Source organism: Tiliqua scincoides, chromosome 1, assembly GCF_035046505.1.
Source record: "Tiliqua scincoides isolate rTilSci1 chromosome 1, rTilSci1.hap2, whole genome shotgun sequence".
NCBI lineage: Eukaryota > Metazoa > Chordata > Lepidosauria > Squamata > Scincidae > Tiliqua > Tiliqua scincoides.
The window spans coordinates 146,682,294-146,706,490 of record NC_089821.1 but is presented as its reverse complement, the minus strand read 5'-3'; the positions used below and the strand labels follow the sequence as shown (position 1 = coordinate 146,706,490).

The window sequence follows — 24,197 nt, the reverse complement described above, 5'->3', positions numbered from 1 at the left end:
CTCTAGCAGCTCTGTGTGGGCACTTGCATCGTAATGGCAGCAGGACAGGTGGGTGAGCTGAACTATGAGTTGCAGAGGGGGAATGGAGGGTTGGCTCACTTATTATAATAATAATAATAATATACAGTATTTATATACCGCCTTTCTTGGTCTTTATTCAAGACTTTATTCAAGGCGGTTTACATAGGCAGGCTTATTAAATCCACGCAGGGATTTTTACAAATTGAAAGAAGGTTCTCTCTTTCAAGAACCACCACATTCGAGCTGTTACACTCCGATCTGGTTTAACATTCTGGCCTCCATCCTCCCACGCTCCGAGCAGATGGAACAGCTCAGCTGCAGCTTGCCAGCTGCTTCAAGGTCGCACGGTGCCGGTGGCCTCGAACTGGCGACCTTGTGGATGTTAATCTTCAGGCAAATGGAGGCTCTACCCTCTAGACCAGACCTCCTGCCCAGCATTATTATAGCAGTTTGGTGGTGTTTGTAACATTGTATTGGGTTTGAGGTTGACCTTTGCCCTTTACAGGCTGATTGACTGTGTGAAGTCCTGTTGACCATGGCAAGCTTTCCTTTGCTACAGGGGCCAAAGAGGAGAGCATCATTTATGAATACCTTTGCTGTGGAAAGCAATATGTTCCAATGGGAAACTGGAATAAATGCTGCTGTTTCCCCACCCCACCCCAAAGGCCATGAGCTTGGTCAAAAGCTGTGGTGGGAATCCCTGCCAATTCCCTTCATTTGGTCTGTGCTTGGGAAAGAATTAAACTTGACAGTGTAGGCAAAGCATAATTTTAATCATCAGCCTCCCAAAAAGAGCTGCTCTCCTAGCTGATGACCGCAGCTGACCTTTTGCTTGCATGAAATGTGGAAATAAAGGTTCACTGAAGAACTGAACTTCCCCCAGCGATGAGAACATCTTGGATTAATTGTGATTCTTCAGGCCTTTGATTAATGGAGTTAAAAGAGCTTCACCACAAAACAAAGAATGGTAAAGATCTCACTAGCAGACCAGATCACAGAAACTCGGGTACTCCAGCAGCTAATGTTGAACAAGAAATGGTTTAAGCCATTTCTGCCCAACGTTGCATACATGCAACACATGTGGTACACATGTGGGCCAGACAAAAATGAGTTAAGCAAGTCACCTGCTGGAGGTCACTTCCTTGCGCCTATATTCTTTACTCTTAATTGTAACTCTGAGTGTGCTGACTGTGGCCACTTAGTGGTGAGGAAAGTACATTTTGTACACATGCAGAGGCGTTTGTTTCATTTACTCTCTAGAGCAGACCTCTGCCATCACGCACTGGTTTCAGAGCACCAGAAATTGAACGAGATTTAAAAACCCAGCTGGTTTTTATGGTAGCAATACAGCCGCATGTCTCCTACTACACGATGGTTTTATTCTTAAGTTTTTATGTAAATCTTTTTATCAATTGTATTTTTACTTCTTAATTTTTAATTGTACACTGCTTTGAGCATAGTAAAAGTGGTAGGGGGCTCTTTTATTTATTCTTCACATTTTTATACCGCCCTCCTTCCAAAGGAGCTCAGGGCAATGGTTTCTTTTGCCCTCACAACAATTCTGAGATGTTTGAGGCTGAGAGGGAGTGACTGACCAAAGGTCACCCAGGAAGTTTCATGGCTGAGCAGGGATTTTGAACCTGGCTCTCCCAGGTTTAAGTCCGACTCCCAAGCCACTAACACCATCCTGACTCTCTTTTAAATAAATAAAGTCTGGGGGGGAAGGCGCATTTAAACCAAGCTCTGTTGTGTTCTGCGTAGTACTCAACTTGCGAGGTTTCACCTATTCAGCTTGGGCCTCCATTTCTGGGAATTCTTTGTCCTTATATCCCCTCATGTGCTCATGAATCAACTGACAATGCCCTTCTTACAGCACCACCCCATGTTGTTCAGGTTAGATCCTCAAGCACACATGCTCACCAACCGGAATTTTCTCTGTGGCAGCCCTGTTAATATCAGCAGGGTGACATAGTGGGCAAGCTTGTGATCTACTTCATTTTGGTGTGTGTCATTGTCTCGTTCTACCCATTATATTCACACAGAGCCCCTGGGATTGGCTAGGAATCGCAATTAAACTGGGTGTGAGGCACATATGAAGTTGCCCTATTTGGCTCAAGAGTAAATAAAACCCTTTTGGATAGGTGAGTTTTGGCCCGGAGGAATAGACTGGATTTCACAAGAACAATGTTGATAGAAAACAAGTTTTGTTTATGAAGTAACTCTAGAAGCAAACTTTTTCCAGCCTTTGGATGAATCATTATCCAAAGCACAAACACTCATTATTTTGTGTGAGGCCTCTCCTGTCAACAGTCCCTGGGTGTCTTTTCCAGCTGAGGATCCTGTGAAATGGCAAGATGCAATTCCCACCCAGATAAACAAAGCAGAAATGTGTTCCTTAATTTGAAACAGTCTTCCCCTTCCCAGTTCTGCTGCAGTGGAAACTACGAGCCGCAATAGTAGTTTCATATTTCAGAATTCTGGTTTGTTTGGAAATGTTCTTGTAGCACACTTGCAACTGTGAATCGCCTTTTGGTCTCTTGAAGGTTATGTAATGGCACTGTGGCCTTTTAAGAGAGCAAAACTGTTTGCAGTGCTTATCTCAGAATGAAACTATAAGGTGATGCAGAAGGGGAAACTGAGGCTGGTGCCCTATTTATGATGAAGAAATTTCAGAGACATGCAGGCCAGGATATTTCTGTAGCCAGCCGGCTATACCTGCCCCCATACGATCAATGCAACCATCCTCAAAAGCCTGCTTTCCTGTTCAGTAGAGCTGTGTTCTTCAACCGGTGGGTTACAACCCCAATGGAGTCACAAAGCCCATGCAAGAGATGGCTTGGATCCAATCTGATAATAGGACTGCCTTATCAAAACTGAATTCTTTATATAACCATCGTGCACAGCCTCTGTTCACTGTCTGGCCCTGTTCAAGTTGCTACCTCACAGGGTTGTTGTGAAGACAATAGGGGGAAACAAAGTGGGTGGGTTGAACTGGGGTGGGAGGTTGGGTAAATTGGGTCCTGGGAAGGTGTGGGATCTGCAGTAAGTCCCTAGTCTCATTACGTGTTGGGGTTGTGGCACAAAAAAAGGTTGAAAACCCCTGATGTAAGGAATTCCCTGAAAACCTCACCAGTCATGTCTCCATTGTCAAGCAGGACAGGAAAAGCTCTGATCAAGTTCAACCAACCAGAGGGCTGTAAGTGTTAACATGTAAAAAGAGTTTATTAGAGGTGGAGTTGGAGACTACAGAGGAAAGAATAAAATGAGCAGGCCTGGAAAATGGCTTGGGTGTTGGCAGTACCCAGCTGCAGATCACAGCAAAAATACAAGCCAGTGATTACAGGTAAACTGAAAAGCAAAATTCTTCCCTAATGCATCCAGCTCTCCAACTGTACTTATGCCAGTCTCGGTTCAAAGGGGCCCCTTATATCTCTCTGATCCATAGACCTAAATGAGAACTTTTGACCACAAGCAGCTGTTTTCTATGAAAGAGCCAAGCCTGTACCATGACAAGCATCCAGGGCTTGAATCTAAATCCTAGGATTGATTATGACATTGTCCCATCCTATTAGATATTTTATAACCACTTGGGCATCCCAAGTGCTCAGGTAGACTTTGACTGGCACAGCTGGCCTGGCTAGGCTCTTGGTGGACTCGGCCAATGACAAGCCTGCTTGACCATGCCATCTTTCAGCAATTGCACTGATTTCAAAGTGTCTCAGGGAATCCTCTTTGCAGAAGGGAAACACATTTGTGTAAGAAGGGAGTAAGAAGCACTTGCTCATTGCACCACAAGCAAAACAGAAATGGTGCAAATATCCTAATTCAAAACCTTGACATTTACAAAGCCAGCAAGTTTTTGTGAAAGCTTCACGGACTTTCTGCTTAGTCCACACTGTGTAAGCACTATTTGTCACCATGTTAGGCCTAATTATGTCTAATTGGTTTGTTTGAACCTGGAGCAGGAGGCAGCCATGAAATGAACAGTCTTTGTGACTAGGGCAGATACTATCAGGAGGAAAGAACAAAGCTAGGACTTACCTATTCAAGCAGATGGAGTGAAGCTATGCCTATGGTCCTTAAGCCCAACAGCATTTCCATAGGAAATAGAGCTATCCAAAGAAATGTTTGTGGGATGACATAGGAACACTTGGAATAATTAAAATCCAAGAGTCACGCCCAGCAGCTCCAGCAGCTCACATACATAATAGAAATGCATTCCATTTGATTGCTCTGTTTCAGTCTTAACACAACTCTCTTTACCAAACCTTGAAAACTTTTCCTGAGAGATTCATCCTAGCACAGCGACATCCAAACTTCAGCCCATGGACAGGCTCCAGTGCACCCAATGATCACATCCAGTCATGGTGGTTGAGCCATTCAGGTGTAAAACAACCCATTTTCGCACCATGCCTTTGCAGAGCTTTGCTGGGAAATCAGAATGCAGTGGCTTCTGTTGGCAGCAGAAGCAGCTGCTCGGCCCAAAGCTCTGGAAAGTCATGGTGCAAAAATGGGTCACATCACACCAGAATGGTAAGGCTCTGGCACTGCAGTGTCCAGATGTGATCCTCAGGTCAACCATGGGCCACAGTTTGTAGACTGCTGTCCTAGTGCTATACTGTGAGCAGAGCATTTTTAGTTTGTTCCTTGTCTAATATTCAGATCCCAAGCCAGCCAGGAAACACACCAAGAGGCCTCCCATACATCACAGAATTGAAGCTTGTTTACTATGGAGGACGCATGGAAACTGACTTAAGCCAAAGGGAAAGTAATCTAAATTGTTTGAACAACATTCTGGGTATTTTGCAAGTGTAGTCCCTTTTCTTCAAGCAGATACATTGACTGACGGTTTGCATAGTGAGCTCTAGGTGTTACAATTCAATGTTAAGAGGTAGCATTACCGCACTAGTCCCTGCTGAACTTAGCATCACTAAAGCCCAGCTGAAATGGGGCCATTATTCAGGATGGCTCAAAAGGTGCATCCCCCAAACAGGATTGGCAACACAGGTATACATTCCTTCCACCTTTTGGAATGAGCAAAATTCCCTTAGCGATGTCCTCCTGGAGATCTATGAGTAGCACAACTAATCCCCAGTTGGCTAGGAACACACAGACTGAAAAAAAAAACTGCCACAAAAGGGAAAATCATAGCAGTGGAATTACTAAATGGAAAGAGGTGGAAGTTTTCAGGAGCATTTTATGCCCCTCAAGCACCCTTTTCAACGTCATGATCAATTGGCTGCTACCCCCCACTTGAAGAATAAGAGATTGGTGTACATACTGGGCCCATCTTTGTCTACTCAGCAGCTTTAAGGGGAGATGGAAGTGTTAGGGCCCAATCCTATTCGGTGCGTGTCGGCTCACCGCTGGCACGCACTGTTGCAAACATGCCATAAGGCATGTTTGCAGGCCCTAGCACTGATGAAGTGCCAGCAGTAATCCAGTGCTGGGCTAGTGCCAGTGGAGCTCTGCCACTCAGCAGTTGCACAGACTGCCTGGCAGCGGGGAGGTGGGAAGCTCCACTGGATCCTGAGCCTCCCTGTCTTCATAGAATTGAGTAGCCCCTGTGCAGGGCTACTCGCTTTACCTGGGGGAAAGGGACAAGAGTATCCTTCTCCTGAGGCAGCAGTGGGAACTGCCTGGGGCACGCTGGATGCAGCAGCAGCCATTTTCAGTACTGCCCCGCTAGCTGGGCAGCTCACAATAGGGCTGTCCATGGCCAAAATGGTACAAGGGAAATGGTTAAAAACATCTTCTCTCCTTCCCCCCCCCCAACTGTCCTCCTTCAAAACTCATTCAATATTTACAAAGAATGGGGTGGCAATATTGTTTTGACTGAAACAGAACAGGTAAACACTAAAATTGAGTGTTGGGCGGGTTAGGACAGACAAAAGAAAATATTTCTTTACTCAGCGTGTGGTTGGTCTGTGGAACTCCTTGCCGCAGGATGTGGTGCTGGCGTCTAGCATAGACGCCTTTAAAAGGGGATTGGACAAGTTTCTGGAGGAAAAATCCATTACGGGGTACAAGCCATGATGTGTATGCGCAACCTCCTGATTTTAGAAATGGGTTATGCCAGAATGCCAGATGCAAGGGAGGGCACCAGGATGAGGTCTCTTGTTATCTGGTGTGCTCCCTGGGGCATTTGGCGGGCCGCTGTGAGATACAGGAAGCTGGACTAGATGGGCCTATGGCCTGATCCAGTGGGGCTGTTCTTATAGGTAAGCTTGTTTAAGTGAAAGCTGTTGCATTTAAGAGCTCGGATAGTGAATACTAGTTTGAGTATTCTGCACCAGCAACGCATATTGTGGATGGGGACCCCATCCCGGGCACGTAGTGGTTGTAACTTTGAATGCCACTGGTATAAAGCACGGAAGTCCCTAAGTGTTCAGGTATTAAAATGGATTATCAGTAGAAACAAAAAGGAGAAATACAGTAGAAATAATTCAACAAAATGTTACTTGGGGAACTCTCATTGGGCACTATGACAGTACTGAATGAACACTTGAAAAGGAAGCCCAAGCCATTTCCAATGCATTGCATACTTCTTGCTTATCTCGCATGCAGACTCTCTGCTTCAATATTTTCACAACATTTAGTCATTCCAAGCGACACTGAAAGCAAGCTTTTCAAAAATTTTCAACAGTATACAGAGTCATGTGTAACCTTTCAGACTAAGCCTACATGCTTGGCCTGCCTTTACTTCTTAATGGTTCAACCTGACTTTGGCCTTAATCTTTGAGCAAGCAGGATGAACATGCAGACGATGCACCAGAATGGCAAAGGAGAGCAGGCGACCATCTTTAGAAATTCAAAACTCCATGACCTTGGTAGCAATCTTGGTGCCAAGATTGCTACCCATCACAATTCTTAATTCCATGCGTGTGCAACAGGAATGGAGAGGGCTGAAGTTAGAAATTGTCCTCAGTGCGGCTTTGTTCAAAATTGCAGAATTAGTTCAGATACACCAAGTGAAGCTTCAAGGCCAGGAACAGGCATTTGGAAGGGAGAAGCTCAAACACTCTTGTAATGGCAGAGCCCAGCACTTCCCATCATAATACAGTATGCACTGGCTGGAGTTGGGGATTTTTAGTTCAAGAGCATGGCCACATGAATAAATCCTTACAGTACAATCCCAGGGCATGGTCCCAAAGCAAATAATACACCAACCTTGCTGAAGCCAAGTGCTTGGATACCACCTGTATACTATACCTAGAGTTCTATGCTGGAAGATAAAACACTCATATAATAAGTTGTCCTCAAGCTGCAAGACTATTGAGAAACCAGGTTGAAGGCCACTAGAGACAGAAATGGAGGCCATTTCCATTTGCTCTTTTCATGTGCAAGCTTGCTGGGTAATAATAAAAAACCCTAAAAAAACAATTGTTTGTATTACAATGAAATAGAGCTTTAACCACCATCGCTTCCAAAACTGATTTTCAGTATAGTTACACTGAAGCAGCCTTGTTCACTTACGCAAGAATACTCCAGAGTCAGCCAATTCAAGTTTATAGCCCTAGAAGCTCCCATTCTGGACCAGGAGTAGGCCTCATATCTCGCCAACCATACAAATCAAAGGCTGGCTTTATGGGTCCATCGCTGCACATCGCCTACCCCTGTTCTAGACTGTAGCTACTCCCACTAAGAGAGAGAAAGATGCTGTTGGATGACTTTCAAGTTGGAAGCATCTCAATGAAGTTCAATCTTCACGCCGTTTTTATACAAAAAAAATTTAATAAATATTTTTTCAAGATTTATTGCCAGGAATAACACATCAGAGATGTATTTTTAATGTTCATGTAACACTAATATTACCATACAAGATAGCCTCACGATCTCAGTGGTCAACCCATTGAGATTACCAAGTTTTAAGCCTTTTCATATTTTTTGATCTTCCAACTTTGTAATAGCACTTTGATTTCCTCACTTTGTCTTTTTTTTTAAGGCGGGCAGTGGAATCTATGGCAAACCTACACAGTGATCTTACTGGACATTCTACTGTTCAAGTATTCAACAACTAGCTTATTAGAATACTTTCTAAATACAGTAGATTACAAAGAAAAGAAATCAAATCTACAAGTGGTTCAGCATTACCTACTCATGGTGGAAAGAAAAAAATCAAGAGTTTACAAAATAAGATTTCGGTGCTTCCAACTTCACACACTAATTCGATATTTTTAATTACATGCAACCACTCACATCTCTCACATTTCATCTACAGAAGTTTATAGCTCCTTTGTGTTCCCTTAAACTGCTTTGTAGCAGATTATCTGCCTGTCATCCTTTCTTTCCCAAACCCTTGTCTAAAGCAGCCCAGAAAAATTCTAATCTAGTTCTAAACTGCCTCAGCTGGTACTTAACAAAATAAGTCTTAAGTGATACTATGGAAGGTGTTTTCCAAAAAAAAAAACAAAAATCCAGACAACACGCATTTGACATTTTGTACAAATAGCCAGCATCAAGGCGTGAAAGCCCATCCTATGGTTTAAAAAAAAACAACTGATTTTCAGAACACCTTAGATTTTGGCATGTAGGCAACATGTAACAACAAAAATAAGTCAAAAAGTAAAGAAGCCATAAGCTTACAATGCTATGAAAAAACCTTCAACTCTAAACACATACATATAAATAAAAAAGGAATGATATTTAAGGCTCTTGATTATTAAGTTAATAAATCAAATATACACAGTGATTAATAAAAAAGAATTATTTACATAACTATACAAACTTCTACTTTTGACACATTTTCCTCTCAATTCTTCATTTTTTTACCAGCAACGGCTGACAAGAAGTCCCCCCGTCCCCTCCCTCTGTCCCCCCCAAACAAAACAAAAAATACAATAAAAAAATAAATAAACTTTTTTTTGATAGTTGCTGTGGTTCTGAGCTGCAAAGGCACTTTCAAATACAGAACTAGTTGTACGTCACCATAAAACCAATATACAAAAGAATTCTAATTCAATAAATAAATAAAATGCATATTTTTTTCCCCCCTAAGACTGTATAAATCAGGAAAAAAAGATTTTGCTACAGGAAGAAAGCTAAATAAAGCTGCACAAGACCTTCTGAAACCTTTCTGGGATGCATCAGCTGCAGCTGAATTGACCCTGGGGCACTTTTGACTAGTTTTGCATAGATGTGAAATGCAGCCCTTGGTCATCCAGCCAACCACAGCAACTATCATTGCCAGTGTAAGCCAGCTTGTCAAAACTTAAATTAACACAGGGATCCTAAGCAAATAATAGCCTTAGACTCAAAATATTACACAACTGTTTTAAGAACTACAAGCTCCGAGTTGCCTTGATTTGATAGGTAAAGGCCCTGCCCAGCAGCACCTGCTGTCTGCTATACAATGTATTCCATTCGGTTTAGACTTTGTGCACTTTCCAAGTCCCGGTTGTCTTGTTTGTTTGTCCAGTTTGGATGTTTTGTGGGAGTGCTGTTGGGTGGCTTTTCGTCTCTGTCTACCAGAGTGTACGTTGCCTGCTTGGCAAAGCGGGTTTTCTGCTGGTGCTTGTCCATGTCGTCTTCCTCCACCTCGGAGTTGTGTGTCCTTATTTTGGCAATTTTCGAGTTCTTGTTTTCATAGTCTTTGATGGGCACAGCGTTGGCGCCGTGCTTCTCGATGGGGTTCTTGATCTGGTTCAACTGCTCTCTCACGTTATTGGTGGTGTTGTCATCAGACGCCGTGTTGGTACGACTACTCTGCTTTCGGCGCTTCCGAATGCACCAGTAAAAGGCCGTTACCAGGCAACAGATCCAAGCCACGGTCAAAACGGAGCTCAGCAACGGAACTAAGAAATCTGGAAGACAAATCACACCCATTAACATGCCTCCAAAGTTGCTCAATGCTACCATTTTCGTTTGCTATAAGGAAAAAAGACACACCACTCCAGCCACTTAAGGGAGGCATATTCTTTCTCAAATTTATAACAAAGCTATATAGAGATGATTGCTTCGGGGTTGACGGTGTGAAATAAAGGATCTGAAGCATGGAGGATCTTCCTCATCTCAGCAGTAACTAGCTCCACACCCTGATTTCTGATTTTGATATTTTGCTTTAAAAGACTGTTGACGTGTCCTAATGGGACTAGGAAACAGACTAGGGCAGTGGTTCCCAAACTTTTTTTTGACTGGCAGCTCCCTTGACCTATTGGGCCATTGGCTGCATCTCCGCATTAGAGTTACAATCCAATCATACATTGTATAGCGCTGTGGGTTTTTCCATGCAGATTCTGTGGCTCCCCTGGATGGTTTCTGTGGCACCCCAGGAAGTCATGGCTTAGTTTGGGAGCACTGGACTAGGACCATCCAGACTATCTCAGCCAAGGGATGGCATTTGTTTGTAAGTGTTAACTCTCCTTGCTCACATATAGAGAGAACCGCATCTACTCTCCCCATGGCATCATTTCAATTTTACGCTTCCAAAATAATAAAGTCATTGACACTATGACAAACAAATTTCAACATTTACAGCAGGCTGGAAGCATGAGTCATTTCAAGCCACTCATTAAAGTACAAACAAACATCTTCCTATATAAGCAAATAGTTATAAAGTTAGTTTTTAAATCAAATGTTGTATACACACAAGAACTTTTACTAAGGGAAAATGACCCAGTCATTTATCCTCCTTTGTTCAAAGGCTTACCTGTTTTGTTTTTAATTGGTCGCTTCTGGACCCGGACTTCTGCAACTGCTGCAATAAGTGTGCTATTTCCATCACGCTTGCTGACAAGATCAATAATTTTATCAGTTATTTCTTTTATTGGGTTGTCTTCCTCCTGGATATCTTCTGCAGACTAGGAGGAGAAAAAGTTACAGTTTACTATTAGGGACAACATACTTTTTAAAATATAACCTGCAGAGAGGATTAAACAGCTTTCAGAAGAGTACAGAATAAAACTCATTTGGCCCAAACCCAAGACAGAAAAAGCAAGCACTTCTACCAGTACAGATGTGCAGAAAAAGGAACCATTCATTATTCAGTGCCAGCATCAAGCCTATCAATTACACAGATAAGCCAGCCTTCCATAAGAAAATATCACTTCATTTAAGGCAGCATCTGCACCAATTACTTTTTTAAATGTATACTTTGCCAGTCCATTAATAAGCTCAAGGTGGTTAAAACCTGTCAGAGCTGCAAATAATTAATTACATTGTATCAACACAAAAGGGAGAGCTTGACCATCCCCTCTGCAGCTGGAATGTCAAACAAATACCCTCTCCTAGTCACATAACTCAACAGCAGTAAGCTGTGCCATTTGACAATGTGCGACGAAAAGCAATACTTACAATTGCAACGTGAATTTCATTGTTTGCCAGGTGGGATGGTTCACAGGTGATGTAGATGGAATACTCGACAGAGACATTCTTCAAGATACTCAGATTCCTCAGCTCATTACAGATATGCTCAGTAGTAAGACCCTGTAAGAAAACACAGGTACGCCTATGAGAATGTGGGAGGATTATACATGGCTGCCAACTATGTGACACACCTCATCTTTCCATTCTAGCAGAAACCATATTGCCATTTGGCAAGGAGGTACAGAATCACTGGAAAGAGCGAGGGCCATTTCAGACAAAGGCAAGCTCAGGTTTTCTGCCAGTTAAACACTCATTTAGGGGACGCACCCAATCACAGTTCCTCCAATAATGCATCTTCATGAAGTGTGCTTGTTGAGTGTGTTGCAATCACAGTCTTCATTTTTAAGTGTGCATTCAAAAAGTGTTCTCTGTAAAGAAGCCTTGAGTTTGGTTTGGGTATGGGAAAGACACGATGATGCCAAAGATCACTTAAAAAGCTTTATGGGTGAACAAGAAAATCAAGTCTTTTACCCTAGCCAACTTCACAGGATTGATGAGGGGATATGCCGAGATGGCTCACAAGTGCTACCCAGGGTAATATAAAAATGCAGTGAAGAAATAAAAGCCTTTATACATTCTCTTTCAGACTGTGGATATTAGTCAGGTTATACATTACAGGCAGGTTCACTAGGTACTTGCTGCTCTGAGCTGTCTGCCTTCTTTGCAAAATACAGGCCTCTATCCAACGATAAACCAAGTAGCTTGTTATATCAACTCCGACCACCAGTCCATCTAGCAAAGTGTTGCCTGCAATGACCAAAGTGGCTCTCCAGAGATTACAGACCTGACGCTGGAGATTTAGCATCTCCAGATAGTACCTCTACCCGAAGATGCTGGGGACTGAACCTGGGACTTTCAGCACACAAAATATGTGCTGTATCACAGAGCTAAACTTCCCCCCCCCCATAAGAGAGAAGTATTACTTACTGGCATCATCATCTCTTTGTTAAAAGTGAACGTGATGTTAGCACAGTTGTCCTGATAATAAGAGTCAGAACTGCATGTGGTTTTCACTGGCTGTTGATTTGAAGGCCAACATTCACCCAAGTTATCACAAGGATGCACGAAGCAGTGGTCATCTTTAATTGGGTGGCAGGTGTGGCCTGAGGGACATTCAGTGTGACCTTTGGTGGTTATCTGACAAGGCTTTGGACCACACCAGACCTAGAATACATAAAACACAATTGGTGCTGGGCTCTTTGTTTCACTTCCATGCAAACAAGATAGTTGAAAAGATTTAGGATTTACCTTTGAACAAGTGACCTTTCCATTCAAACACTGACAGCTATTGCATTCGTCATCCCATTTAGAGCCATCTGGAATAACATGCCCACTGGCTATACAAGGCCTTCCTGAAACTGAAAGGTGAAGACAGAAGAACACAGTTAAGGGATTTGCACAGGCAGACACTTGAACCCCCAAATGACATGGGAGACACTAGAGACAGTGGGAGATTTAAAGAGAACTGTAAGATGCCTTCTATGTGCCTTTAGCTCCAGTACTGAAAAATGCTGCAATTCTCTAGATCTTTAACAATGCTGCACACTCTCACTTTTCTTTCTATGCACTGAATAGGGAAAAGCAAAAACATGCCAGAGACTGCAAATGGCAAAAGGTGACATCAAGTTCTGCCAACTAACATTAGCACCTATTGTGCCACACAGGTACTCGAAAGGGACAGGAGGGCACTTTGATAAACATACATTTAAATGCTTATTATATATAAATATTGCCACTACCACCTCCATGTAAACTATTTGGCTGGAGCGTACCTTCTTGGCATCTTGGACCACTGCGACCAGGTGGACAGATACAACGGTACCCGTTGATTTCATCGACGCATGTGGCGCCAAAAGCACAGGGTGCAGATTGGCATTCATTGATATCTGGGTGTGCAAGAAAGGGGAAAGCCCAGACAATTCATTATCACAGGCTACATGAATGTACCATGAACATTTTACCTGAAGTTGTGACCTTTGCTCAAAGTGTATTCATTCATTTTAAATAAGTTAGTACCCAAGACCACACAGCTTTTCTGAATCTCCAAACCCAAAGTCACATGCTGTTGTTGATGAACATATGTTCCTTTGCTTAAGGACAGGAAGTGAGACCACTGGTTCAGCTGTCTATGCCAGCTTAAGCAACGGCCTTTCCTAGTAGCCTTCCACCTGAGATCTCAATGGAGATGCAAGAGATTAAACCTGGGACCTTTTCAATGAAAAGCACACTTTCTACCACTGACTTATGCTGAAGGGTCAAATCCATATATACCCTTCCAACATAGCAACCATCTCCACTTTCACTGCTGGCATGAATGGCACTCTATTTTCCTGGCTGACTTTTTTTATTGCTTTAAGTGCAAGTGTCCTCCTACCTGTAATTTAATAATAATTACAGGGAAGCATTTACACCATCTCAGGATCTGATGGTAGAAATGATTACTGATTACAACACACTTTATTTTGAGTACTTCCACTTCACAGGAAGTCGCCCCTCAGATGAAAAGACATAAAGAGATGGTTTCAGAATCACCTGAGACTCCTTGGAAGGCTAATACAGAAAAGGAAGCTGTGTCAACAAGTCTCAGAAGGGCTAAAGTGAGTTCTAACTGGCTGGCCCTACTAGTTTCAAGGAGGCTTCCATAAAATTGGTGACATATGACTGGGGGGCAGAGATTTCCAAGGGAATCTCTTTGATTTGAGCAGATTCTGTGTCAGGCCATGGCCAAGCAATACAGATGGGGAGACTTGCAAATTAGCAATATTTTATACATCCAGTTCAAATATTACATTAGGTGGAATCATTGCAACACGTACTTATCCTGCAGTCTGGGCCTGCAAAACCTGGAGCACACTCACAACGATACCAGTTGTCTCCATCCACACACGTTCCACTATTATAGCTGCCGAGGGAAGAGAAAATATCTTTGTTCATTCAGTGCAGTATGAGCTCCTCCCTCTTTCAAAAATGCATGGTGACATTTATAAAGGAGGAGAAGACCCATAAACCTTACAGAAGGAACCACTATGATTGTATTACTTTAACTTTAATATAAATACTCAGATGTGTAACCTGATGAGATGGAAGAATTAAACTCAGAGCCCAATCCTATCCAATTTGCCAGTACTGATGCAGCCACAGCAAGGGACTTTGCTGCCTCCTGCAGTGGGAGAAGAGTCACAGAGGTCTCCTCAAGATCAGGGGATGTTTGTTCCCTGAGCTTGGGGATGTATTGCATCAGCATTGGAGCTGGAAGGTTGGATAGGATCTGGGCCTTCAATATCTTATTTGTTGGAGGAGAAACAAGTGAACTGAGTTAAATAGAATGGAGGTTTGATGAGGAGGGGGAATGAGCACTGGATAGAAGATCCACAGAAATAATTAAAAGATCCAGGAAATAAAATGTACACGCATTTTTTTTTTTTACTTTTCAATCCCCTGCCCCGCCAAATTTCTACCCAAAAAGCTCCCTCAAGCCAAACAAGTGCCATTCCCAGCCAAGATACAGCCTTAATATATAATCAAAATGCTTGGGGCACAGAGAAATCGTCAAAAGCCCAGTTCAATCCCAGGTCATGCTGCTTACCAAGGGTGTGGGTTGCAATCATTGGTATCTGCAGAGATAAAAAAATGCAAGAGATGCATGTTAAAACCCACAAATCTCAGCAAAACTGAATTCTCTGCCTAACCATGGGATTTCTGCAAACCCCTTTCCCAAATGCATTTTAGCTAGACTACAAAACCCAACATGCACATGAGAAGGCAATCCTTGTACGACACTTTTCTTCTGGATGAGAACTCCATCCAGAAGAAAATAGCATTAAAACAGGTGGAGGCTACTGCTGGAGAGAAAGAAGAGTAGCCGCAGCGTGGCTGCAGGGGAAGCAGCAGTGTGAACCAGTCCACATCTGTCTCCACTTATCTCATTTGCAACTTTCTCATGCCCAGGTCAGAGCTCCGTCCCACAGTGTCATTAAAGCCAAATGATTCAGGTGATGCTAAAACCCCACATCAAACAGCTTTCCCCTTCTGGTTTCAATCTCAAATCCCAGAGGGCAACCAAAACACCAGTTTTCTCATCAAATACTGTTTGGGAAGAGCTCGGGCACAAGAAGCTTACTCTGAGTGCAAGTCGGTCCTTCCCAGCCTTCTTTGCAGACGCATGTAAAAGAATCTCCACTAACGACACAAGTACCACCATTGTAACAGGGGTTTGGCAGGCAGCTGCTATTCCTGGCTGTAAGACAGAAACAAAATGCTTGCCACTAAATTCTCAAAAATGCAGTTAAATGCTCAGTCATTGCAGATCACAGACACTTACCTATGTTGCAAGTGGCTCCTTCCCAGCCTGCAGGGCACATGCACTTGAAGGTATCTCCCTCATCACAACATGTCCCTCCATTATTGCAAGTGGCTTCGTCACACTGGCTGTCTCCTGCGGAAGGTTCAAACAAGGATCAGCAACAGGGAACTGCCATCAGCGCAATTTAGAGTTGGCTCAGTATTTCCAAACTTTCTGCAAGCTTTAGAAAAAAAAAAAAATCTCCTAACCAGCCTTCCCTGTAAGCAGAGCAGCTGGAACTACAGCCCTGTGTGGCTTTGTTCTCCAGATCTCGGTGATTACTTCACCACCAAGCACTCCAGAGCCACCACTGTAAGGCTCTGCACAATCTCTGAAGAAATCTCTGAAGACCATAGCTGCCAATTCATGATGCTGATTCACATATGCCAGCAGTACAGCTTATAGGTTCATTGTTATCACTGGTCCTTGGGAGCCCGAGATGGTTTGACAGCGCATGCATAAGTAATATTGCGGAGAAGGGAAATGCTAGAGTGCAAGCAGGCTTGGGCATTTCTTCAGTTTCTTTGTCCACACAGCACGGTACTGCTTGCTAAATGGCACGTCAGCATTTGGAGTTGTCACAGCACACTGTGCTAGTCGCATTTAATAGCTTCCATGAGTCTGCCTACCAAGCAGCTGGCTTTGGGTGCCTGATGCGCCCAATGCTGACACCACACTTGCAGAATCACAGCCAGCATTTTGGGAAGATCCAAGGAGGGAGGGGGGCAAATGGGGCTCTATTTGAAAACACAGGCAAGCCTTACAAGCCTGTCTAGTTCATTTACCAAACAGAGCAATTATGAACTTTGGCACCATCACCAAAGTAGGGCATCCTCAAGAAGCAAACACAGACACCAACTCACGTGAGTGGCAAGTCTTTCCTTTCCAGCCATTTTTACATTCACAAAAGAAATCATTGACCAAATCTCGACATGTCCCTCCATTGTGGCAAGGGTTTTTACTGCAGTCGTTAATATCTGCAAGACATGGGAAGACAGGCAATTTAAAAAGCAGCACTCACAGAAACTATGACACATTTCAGAGCCAACTTTATCCACATGCATGTTCTGTCCCTCTTTTTGGCCTCCAGTCTCAGGCCAGGATTAAGTGCTTGAAGATCTTAATGCCACCACTGACATTATCATGTTTATTCTGCATTCTACCCCACTGCTCACTTTCAGTTTTTCCTGCCAATAAACACCACTGCAGTTTCCCTGGAACAAAATATACCAGTTAAGCTGAAAGCAAAGAAGGCCTTATTACGTAATTATACTGCTTCAAGGCCAAAGGCTAGTAGTTCATACTCTCTTCTGCTTTCTTGAGGCACTGCAGAGAAAGAGCTGCTAAAAGCAGATATATCAGAGAAACACGGTTGTCTCATAACAAACACACACATGCAAGATATTGCCTTCACAGCTTCTTAAATTCATTCTTCGTTAGACGTGCTCAGCTGTTATAGATCCTGTTCAGCCATTATGTACCCAGGTAAGGGGGAAAGGAGAACGCACTGGCCAACCCCAACCCAGCATCGACATGCTCCATAGCCCCTTAGCATCCCCGAGTTCATTTGTTCAAAGACAACAGCATGGAATCAAGGGATGAGAAGGGTGTGCGGCTCTAGAACATAGTGGCTCTGCAGTAAGCCAGCATGCTCCTCTTGCCCATTTACCTGGTTACAGCATTCCCAGTTACTGAATGATGGAACAAGGGCTAAAAAGGGAGATACCTAGGATTTAATATACATAATAGGATTTCAAATCTTCAGGCTATTTATTCAGTGGCACTCTTGTTGGTTAATAGACTGCCCACCCTCTTAGAGCAGCGATTTTCAACCTTTATCATCTCAGGGCTCATTGACAAGGTGCTAAAATTCAGGGCTCACCTTCAGTTTTTGAACATTTGACAAGGCGCACCATGCTGCCAGAAAGGGGCTCACATGCCTCCAACTTCCACGGCACACTTGTGGACCATTTGAGGTAGGCACACCAATGTGCCACGGCACACTGGTTGAAAAATCGCTGCCTTAGAGGTTCTGATCTCAGTTCACAAGCAGGGAAGGACTAACGCATGATCCCCTGACTATACAACCGGTTTTCCGCTTTAAAAAATATTTTCAGTATTACAGGGCAAAACGTTAGATGGCTTAAGTTAACAGCATTCTCACTTTTGACTCTGGTATAAGGAAAGCAAGATCAAAGGAGGAAAAAAAAGTCAAGTGATTCTCTAGATTCTGTTGCTCACCACCGTTAGAGTACAAATGCCTTCCTTTGCATGCAAGTATAGACAATGTAAAATGCTTGGGGTTGGATCCAACAGGAAGGCTTTTGATCATGGAAGGGCTACATCTTGTACTAGTGTGTTGTAAGAGAAAAATATTAGACCCAAAGACGTTCTTCCACCTCTGCAAGAGCCCTGGAATCGCAGCATCTAGGGTGCCCAACATAAACAACTTGGGTGCTCTAGGAAAATGGCATTTCCTGGGATACTGCTGCAGCACATCTAACAGTCACTGGACAGCTCCTATCCCTTCCTGTGAGACTGGTAAGACTGCTGCCACCACTGTCAAACTAGATAAGCAGAACCAGGGTGACAGAGCAGGTTAAGAGAGCTTGTGAGGGGAGGTTGGGTGTTGGAATCATCTTTCCTTCCATATTGGGGAAACTGACCATAATTCAATTTGCCAAATCCAATTCCAGCTGGAAAAAGAGATTCATCCATCACCAACGCGGACAGAGGTTTGGGGGCACACCACTCATGCTGCAAAGACTCCAAATGCAGCAAAGAGCAGAGGTACGGTAGTCTGCCTGTGGTCCAAATCAAGGTCCAAAAAGCAGACATCAGGTGTCGTATTCCTTGAGAAAATGCATATTCTTCCTTTAACTAAGCACACGCCTGCTTCTTTTGAGAACTATGCTTCAACACTGCGCCCTGAACGGTGATAAAAGTGGAAAGCCTCTTCAAAACAGCATGAAAGCCCCCTCCCCCCGCCCAGTACTGACAGGTCCATCACAGCCTCTTCAGCTAGAGGAATAAGATAGGCTTACTTGCTTCACAGAAGGTGCCTTCCCATCCATCACTACAAATGCATTTGTAGGAGTTGATGCCATCAATGCACGTGCCACCATTCTTGCATGGATTGCTCTCACAATCGTTGATGTCTGCAGTAAGTTAAGAAAAGACATAAGGAAGGGGGGAAATGCACGCAAACACACCCTAAAAAGCTACACATCTTATTTCTACCTATTTTGACAGAAGGTCTTGGGCAAACTGAGCATACAAAGTCAGACTGTTTGTCCATAGTACCCTAGCACTCTCATCTATTTTGGCAGCAGCTCTCAAGGGTCTCAGGAAAATCTTTCCCAGGCCTGCTAGCTGAGATTCTTTAACTAGGGATGCCAGGGATTAACCCTGGGACCTTCTGCACGCAAAGGCAGACATGCGTTCTCCTAAGCAGCTACGGCCCCTTTCCCAAGAGATATAAAGTGGGCCAGGCTAATAAAAACAAACTGACTTGTAATATCTCAGTATGCTTTGAAGCGAGCTTAAGACTGGCCGTAACACTCCAATGTAAATTTACCATACACTTCTAAAGGCCTTTTGTACATAGCATATTAAAATGCTACAATTGATAAAAGAGTTACGCATTCAAGGGCAGAGGCCTCTTAAAACTGAGCTTCCCCAAGGCTGAAAGAACATCAGTCTCAGTTTTCTCAACAGAGGGACGGAGTCCAGAGCAGTCCAAAAAGAATTTTTGTGCCCAGTAGCCAGCCCTTTGCTTCCAAAGACAAAGAAGTTTCTTTTTCTATTGAACTTGACACAGCTATAAATCTCCACTCAAAAAAAGGGGGGGGGGCAAACACTCTTAAAATCTTACTTTCGTGACAGTAGGTGCCGGTGAAGCCTTTATTGCATTCGCAGGTGAACTTGCCTCCGGCCTGGCTCTTGCATTTGCCATGCGGGCCACAGACATTGGAAGAGATGTAGCGGACCCCTTCAGGTGTGCTGTTGGAGGACACTGCTACCGTACAGCTGTCAATGACTGCACAAGAGGAAAACAGCATCAAAAGGTGAGCCTTTGCCGAGACACTCCAGGTTTCATTTGAAGAAAGGGGGATGAAGAAAGGGGGATGCACTCATGAGCATCAGGAGGCTTTACAGAACACCTTTCTTCACCTTGTGAGGGCACATTCTAACACTGGAGAAAGAAGGGACTGGACTGGGGCAGTACAAAATGCTGACTATTGAGTGTGTGATTGATAAACAGATGCAGCACCTTACACAGCACCTGGCAGTCCAGTAGGATTCTAGGAAGCTACTGATGGATTAAAACACACACACAGAGAGAGAGAGAGAGAGAGAGAGAGAGAGAGAGAGAGAGAGAGAGAGAGAGAGAGATATGCCCATGACTATAAACTAAGCACCTCCCCACACTAACAGACAGCACAGGAGGTTTCCACAAATGCCTTAGTTGGACCTGGTTTCTAGTGTAAAGGAATAGGAAGCTTGTTCCTACACACACAAAAATTTATGCCTGCCCTCCCTCCGCATATCGAGAATCCCTCCCTCCAATGCATTCCAGCTTTTCAATGAGTTCCTATCAAGGAGAGATGAAAAGCTTCCAGGTTCTCAAAAAGCCCCACATTTTACAACAGATTAAGGAGGACAATAAGTTGTACTCACTAAAGGGAAATAAATAAAATGTCAATTTTTCAACAGATTTTTTAATTTAAGCCTGGTGTCCCATTAGCATGCTGGTGGCACAGTCAATGCCAGAAGGACCCACTTTAGTTTACAAAAAGACAAAGGATTAGTCTGATAAATCTTTGACATTTCCACTTCCTTCAAATCGAGTTCTGGGACACAAGAAAGCGCAAAAAAAAAATTGGCTGGGGCTAATAATAGAGCATGGAAGACACAGATCGGGCGAGTCCATGAAAAATTATATTCTACCCCCACAGATTTCCAGCAAGGCTTTGCGTCTTGATATTCCATTTTTCCTTTTCATTAAAGGTCATTCCTGAATGATTGAACAGATTTGTCTGACCCTGGATGCCCGATGGTCAAATTCAAAGCATCCATCCAAGCCAAGTAGCATCTATCACATAGCAGTGAAGCTCGAAAACTGAATATATTAAATTCCCAAGTGTTGGACAGATGCAAGATCTCATTCCTCAATGTACTAAACCAGAATACGCTCATAACTGGGAGCCACAGTTCCTAGCCATTCCAAGGGAACGAGCGGGTCCCAGAAATTTTTAATGTGCGCCCTTGATATTGCGACAGGGCATTCTAAAGATACCTTCGCATGGAGTAGAGCGGCAGTGATCTTTCAGGTGGGAGCAGTTCTTTCCTTCATAATCTTCAGGACAGTTGCTGCAGAAATAATCATTCTCATAATTGAAGCACTGGGCCCCGTTCTGGCAAGGGTTGGGTTCACAATAATCCACGTCCAACTAGATGCAATAGTTTTGGGAGAAAAAAAGAAAGTCAGAACAGAGAATCAGCATAAAACAAAGGGTTTATTATTACTCTTCCCACTACCACAAGCAGGAAACACTACAGAATCTGACCTTTTTATCTGCTACCTCAATTACTTGTGTACAACATACATAATACAACATGCACCAATTTTTTTTGGGGGGGGGGTGAGGTTATCGGGCAGCATGCAGAAGTTTGATAGAGTGCAACTTAATTTAAAACGTGTGAACTCTTTAAACAAGGACCTCCCCCCTCCACTCAACCCCACGCACTCAGAGCAGAGGTATGAAAAAATATGCCCATAGCACAGCTTACTGAATACAGGGTATTCAGTACACCGGTTCCAGAGAAAGCACAGCTAGGTGCTTTTATCTGGTGCTTGCATTTCACCAGCCCTCACCTGACAGACATTTCCCGAGAATCCAGCAGGGCAGAAACATTGGAATCCATTGATTTCATCTTGGCAGTGACCCCCATTCAAACAAGGGTTGCTTGCACATTCATTGATGTCTCTCTCACAGTGGTCCCCTGCATAGCCAGGTGGACAGACACATCGATAACCATTAACCAAATCCTAAAAGGGAAAAGGGCGAAAGGAACGCATGACCATTAGACACCTTCAACAGATACAAAGCTTGTACGTGTTGTGCAAGGTGCAACCCAGGGGCCAGCAGAAGGAAGATGGCTGGATGACTTGCAATAGATCAGCAAGGGATACCAACTGCTTTAACAGTAGAAGTAACTGGTTTTCCTTTAAATTAAACTGGTAGAATTACCAAGCTATAGCAACATGATTTACATTTGTACTTGTGTATGCAAGTCATTCTATAGAGTGCTGCAGATTACTGGCTCTACCCCCACCTGTTACTACTCTGCAGGTAGCTCCCATTGGTCAACCTTGTTCTACTACCACCTAAAAGTAGATTCCACAAGCCTAAGGCCTTTCCATGCCTAATGCAATGAACAAGATTTTGATTTTAGACACACACACCCCCCGCCCCAAGTCAGGGGGTGGGGAAAGAGGAGGAGAAAGAACAGCAGCTTGGGTTAAGATCTCCTCTCTGGGGGAACACTAGATGCAACAGGGTACCTTGTTTATTTATGCATTTATTAAAAAAACAACCAGACCACCCCCTGCTTTATATTAGCTACACGCAACATACCCTACAAGTTCCTCCATTCTGACATTGTCCTAGACAGTCATCAATATCTGCAAATAAATAAAGAAAACACAGAGATCACACAGTTAGCCTGCCTGCAGAAGGCCACATCCATTCAAAGCCAAGAGAAAGAATTCAAGTGGCTCTGTAACTCTCTCCCTAGATAAACCCTTTGTCAAGTTTCCTGCATGCTTTCCTCCAGATAAGGTTATTATAATGGGTGGGAACCTTCAGCAATTCTTCCAGTGGAGTTCAGTTGAAACTTCACATCATTGTTTCAAGTCACCTTATCTGAATATAGCTGCGTTGTAGACTAATGGGTTTGATAAAAATTGCCTCTTATTCATGCCTGACAGACTACTCCCTTTCTCAAAACATCAGCTGCTGCCCACCTCCCTTGCTGGCCAATGCCAAAAAGCTATGCCTCATACTTGGTGTTTGTGTTGCAACACAGAGTGACACTTTGTCTTAGAGACTCAAGAAGTCATAGTTACCGGCACACACTTACCGATATCACAATTCTGGCCAGACCAGCCAGCAATGCAGTCACAATAGTAGCTGCCAATCAGGTTCCTGCAGGAGTTGGCATTGAGACAAGGTTTACCCTCACATTCATTCGCATCTGAAAAGAGAAATTGAATTGCACAATGTTAACAGCAGACTAACTGTAAGAGGGGAAATAAGCAATCCTCTTATTTTTTTTTAAAAAGAAATCAATGAAAGTTTGCTACAGAATGGATTAACAAGATAAAGAAAGAAAGAAAAAGGAAAATGTCAGTCACTGAAGGACCTTCTGATTCCTTCCCAATTACGGTGTGTTGTTGGAACTAAGTCACAAGCTAAGCGCAATTTTTAAATACAGTGATGGGGGAGAAGGTGGCAAGCGAACTGGAGAATTTCAGAGTTTCCAGGGATGTGCCACTGCTTGGTCCTAGAGAATGCAGAGAGCCAAAACCATTCACATTTTGAAAGATAACTGTGAACTCCCTAGTCTGAAGGAGTTAACATGACTGGGGAGATGGAGCAACTTTCCCACAAGGATGAAAAGGGAGGACAAAGGTTGGCAAAAGAGGCAGCAAAAGCACTGGAGGAAGCATCAGCAAGGGATGCATCGCAACAGATACCATGAACTTATAGAAGCTGTTGCCAAACTTGAGATACCAGGGGCTACTTCCCATGTTAGCAGTTAGGAGAATGGGGAAAGAATTGCTCTAAAGGTTACTTCTGTGCCTCAGAAACAGGCTGTGAGGTCCTGCTCCCCTTTTTATTTTAAGGCAAACAAGAATGTTCCCAAATCTGTGGCCCTCTTCTAGAGGCCAGGTACTTAGATGTTCTTCTGTGCCATCTTGACTACATGGAAATGTTATGACATAACTTGGCACCTCCGCAGATACAGTCACTGTCTCCTGGAAGCTGCTTCTGAGACTGTAACAACTAAGAACAAACACGGGACACTACAGCCTCAGAAAGAGCATCTGGAACGCCGAGACTGTATCAGGCTGGACCAGTTTCTTTGTGGGGCTGATTCTCTGGGAATGGCAAAGTTACACCACAGAATAAAAAAAACACCACATGAAGATATCTGAACTGGCTTGCAGGCGTCACATCTAAACTTTACCCATATTCCACTGCCCAAATCCAAGAGCAGCATGCAGGAACACTTCTGCTGTTTAAACAGAAGGCAAGAGCAAGCGGTTCCAAGACACATATTCAAGGTCACCCCCTTATATCATGCAGTGCTACCTGCACAGTAGCCACTTTCCCCTGGTTCTACCTACATAGGTTAGAACTACCCATCAACATGCTCTCATAGGGGAGGAGAAGTTCCCTGA

General features: G+C 43.6%; 1 protein-coding gene across 1 annotated transcript in view; it reads right to left on the bottom strand.

Moving 5' to 3' along the window:
* Positions 1–9,286: 9,286 nt before the first annotated feature.
* JAG1 (jagged canonical Notch ligand 1) overlaps positions 9,287–24,197 on the bottom strand; it is a 49,093-nt gene continuing 34,182 nt past the window's right edge. Inside the window, exons 10-26 of the mRNA XM_066638960.1 lie at positions 22,874–22,987; positions 22,369–22,415; positions 21,606–21,779; positions 21,027–21,180; positions 19,602–19,766; positions 18,772–18,885; positions 16,591–16,704; positions 15,707–15,820; positions 15,506–15,622; positions 14,972–14,999; positions 14,202–14,287; positions 13,158–13,271; positions 12,634–12,743; positions 12,313–12,549; positions 11,314–11,445; positions 10,670–10,820; positions 9,287–9,824 (exon numbers count right to left, since the gene is read on the bottom strand). Coding sequence (XP_066495057.1) covers positions 9,367–9,824; positions 10,670–10,820; positions 11,314–11,445; positions 12,313–12,549; positions 12,634–12,743; positions 13,158–13,271; positions 14,202–14,287; positions 14,972–14,999; positions 15,506–15,622; positions 15,707–15,820; positions 16,591–16,704; positions 18,772–18,885; positions 19,602–19,766; positions 21,027–21,180; positions 21,606–21,779; positions 22,369–22,415; positions 22,874–22,987 — 2,429 coding nt within the window. The 3' untranslated portion in view covers positions 9,287–9,366. The remainder of the gene's footprint in view (positions 9,825–10,669; positions 10,821–11,313; positions 11,446–12,312; positions 12,550–12,633; positions 12,744–13,157; positions 13,272–14,201; positions 14,288–14,971; positions 15,000–15,505; positions 15,623–15,706; positions 15,821–16,590; positions 16,705–18,771; positions 18,886–19,601; positions 19,767–21,026; positions 21,181–21,605; positions 21,780–22,368; positions 22,416–22,873; positions 22,988–24,197) is intronic.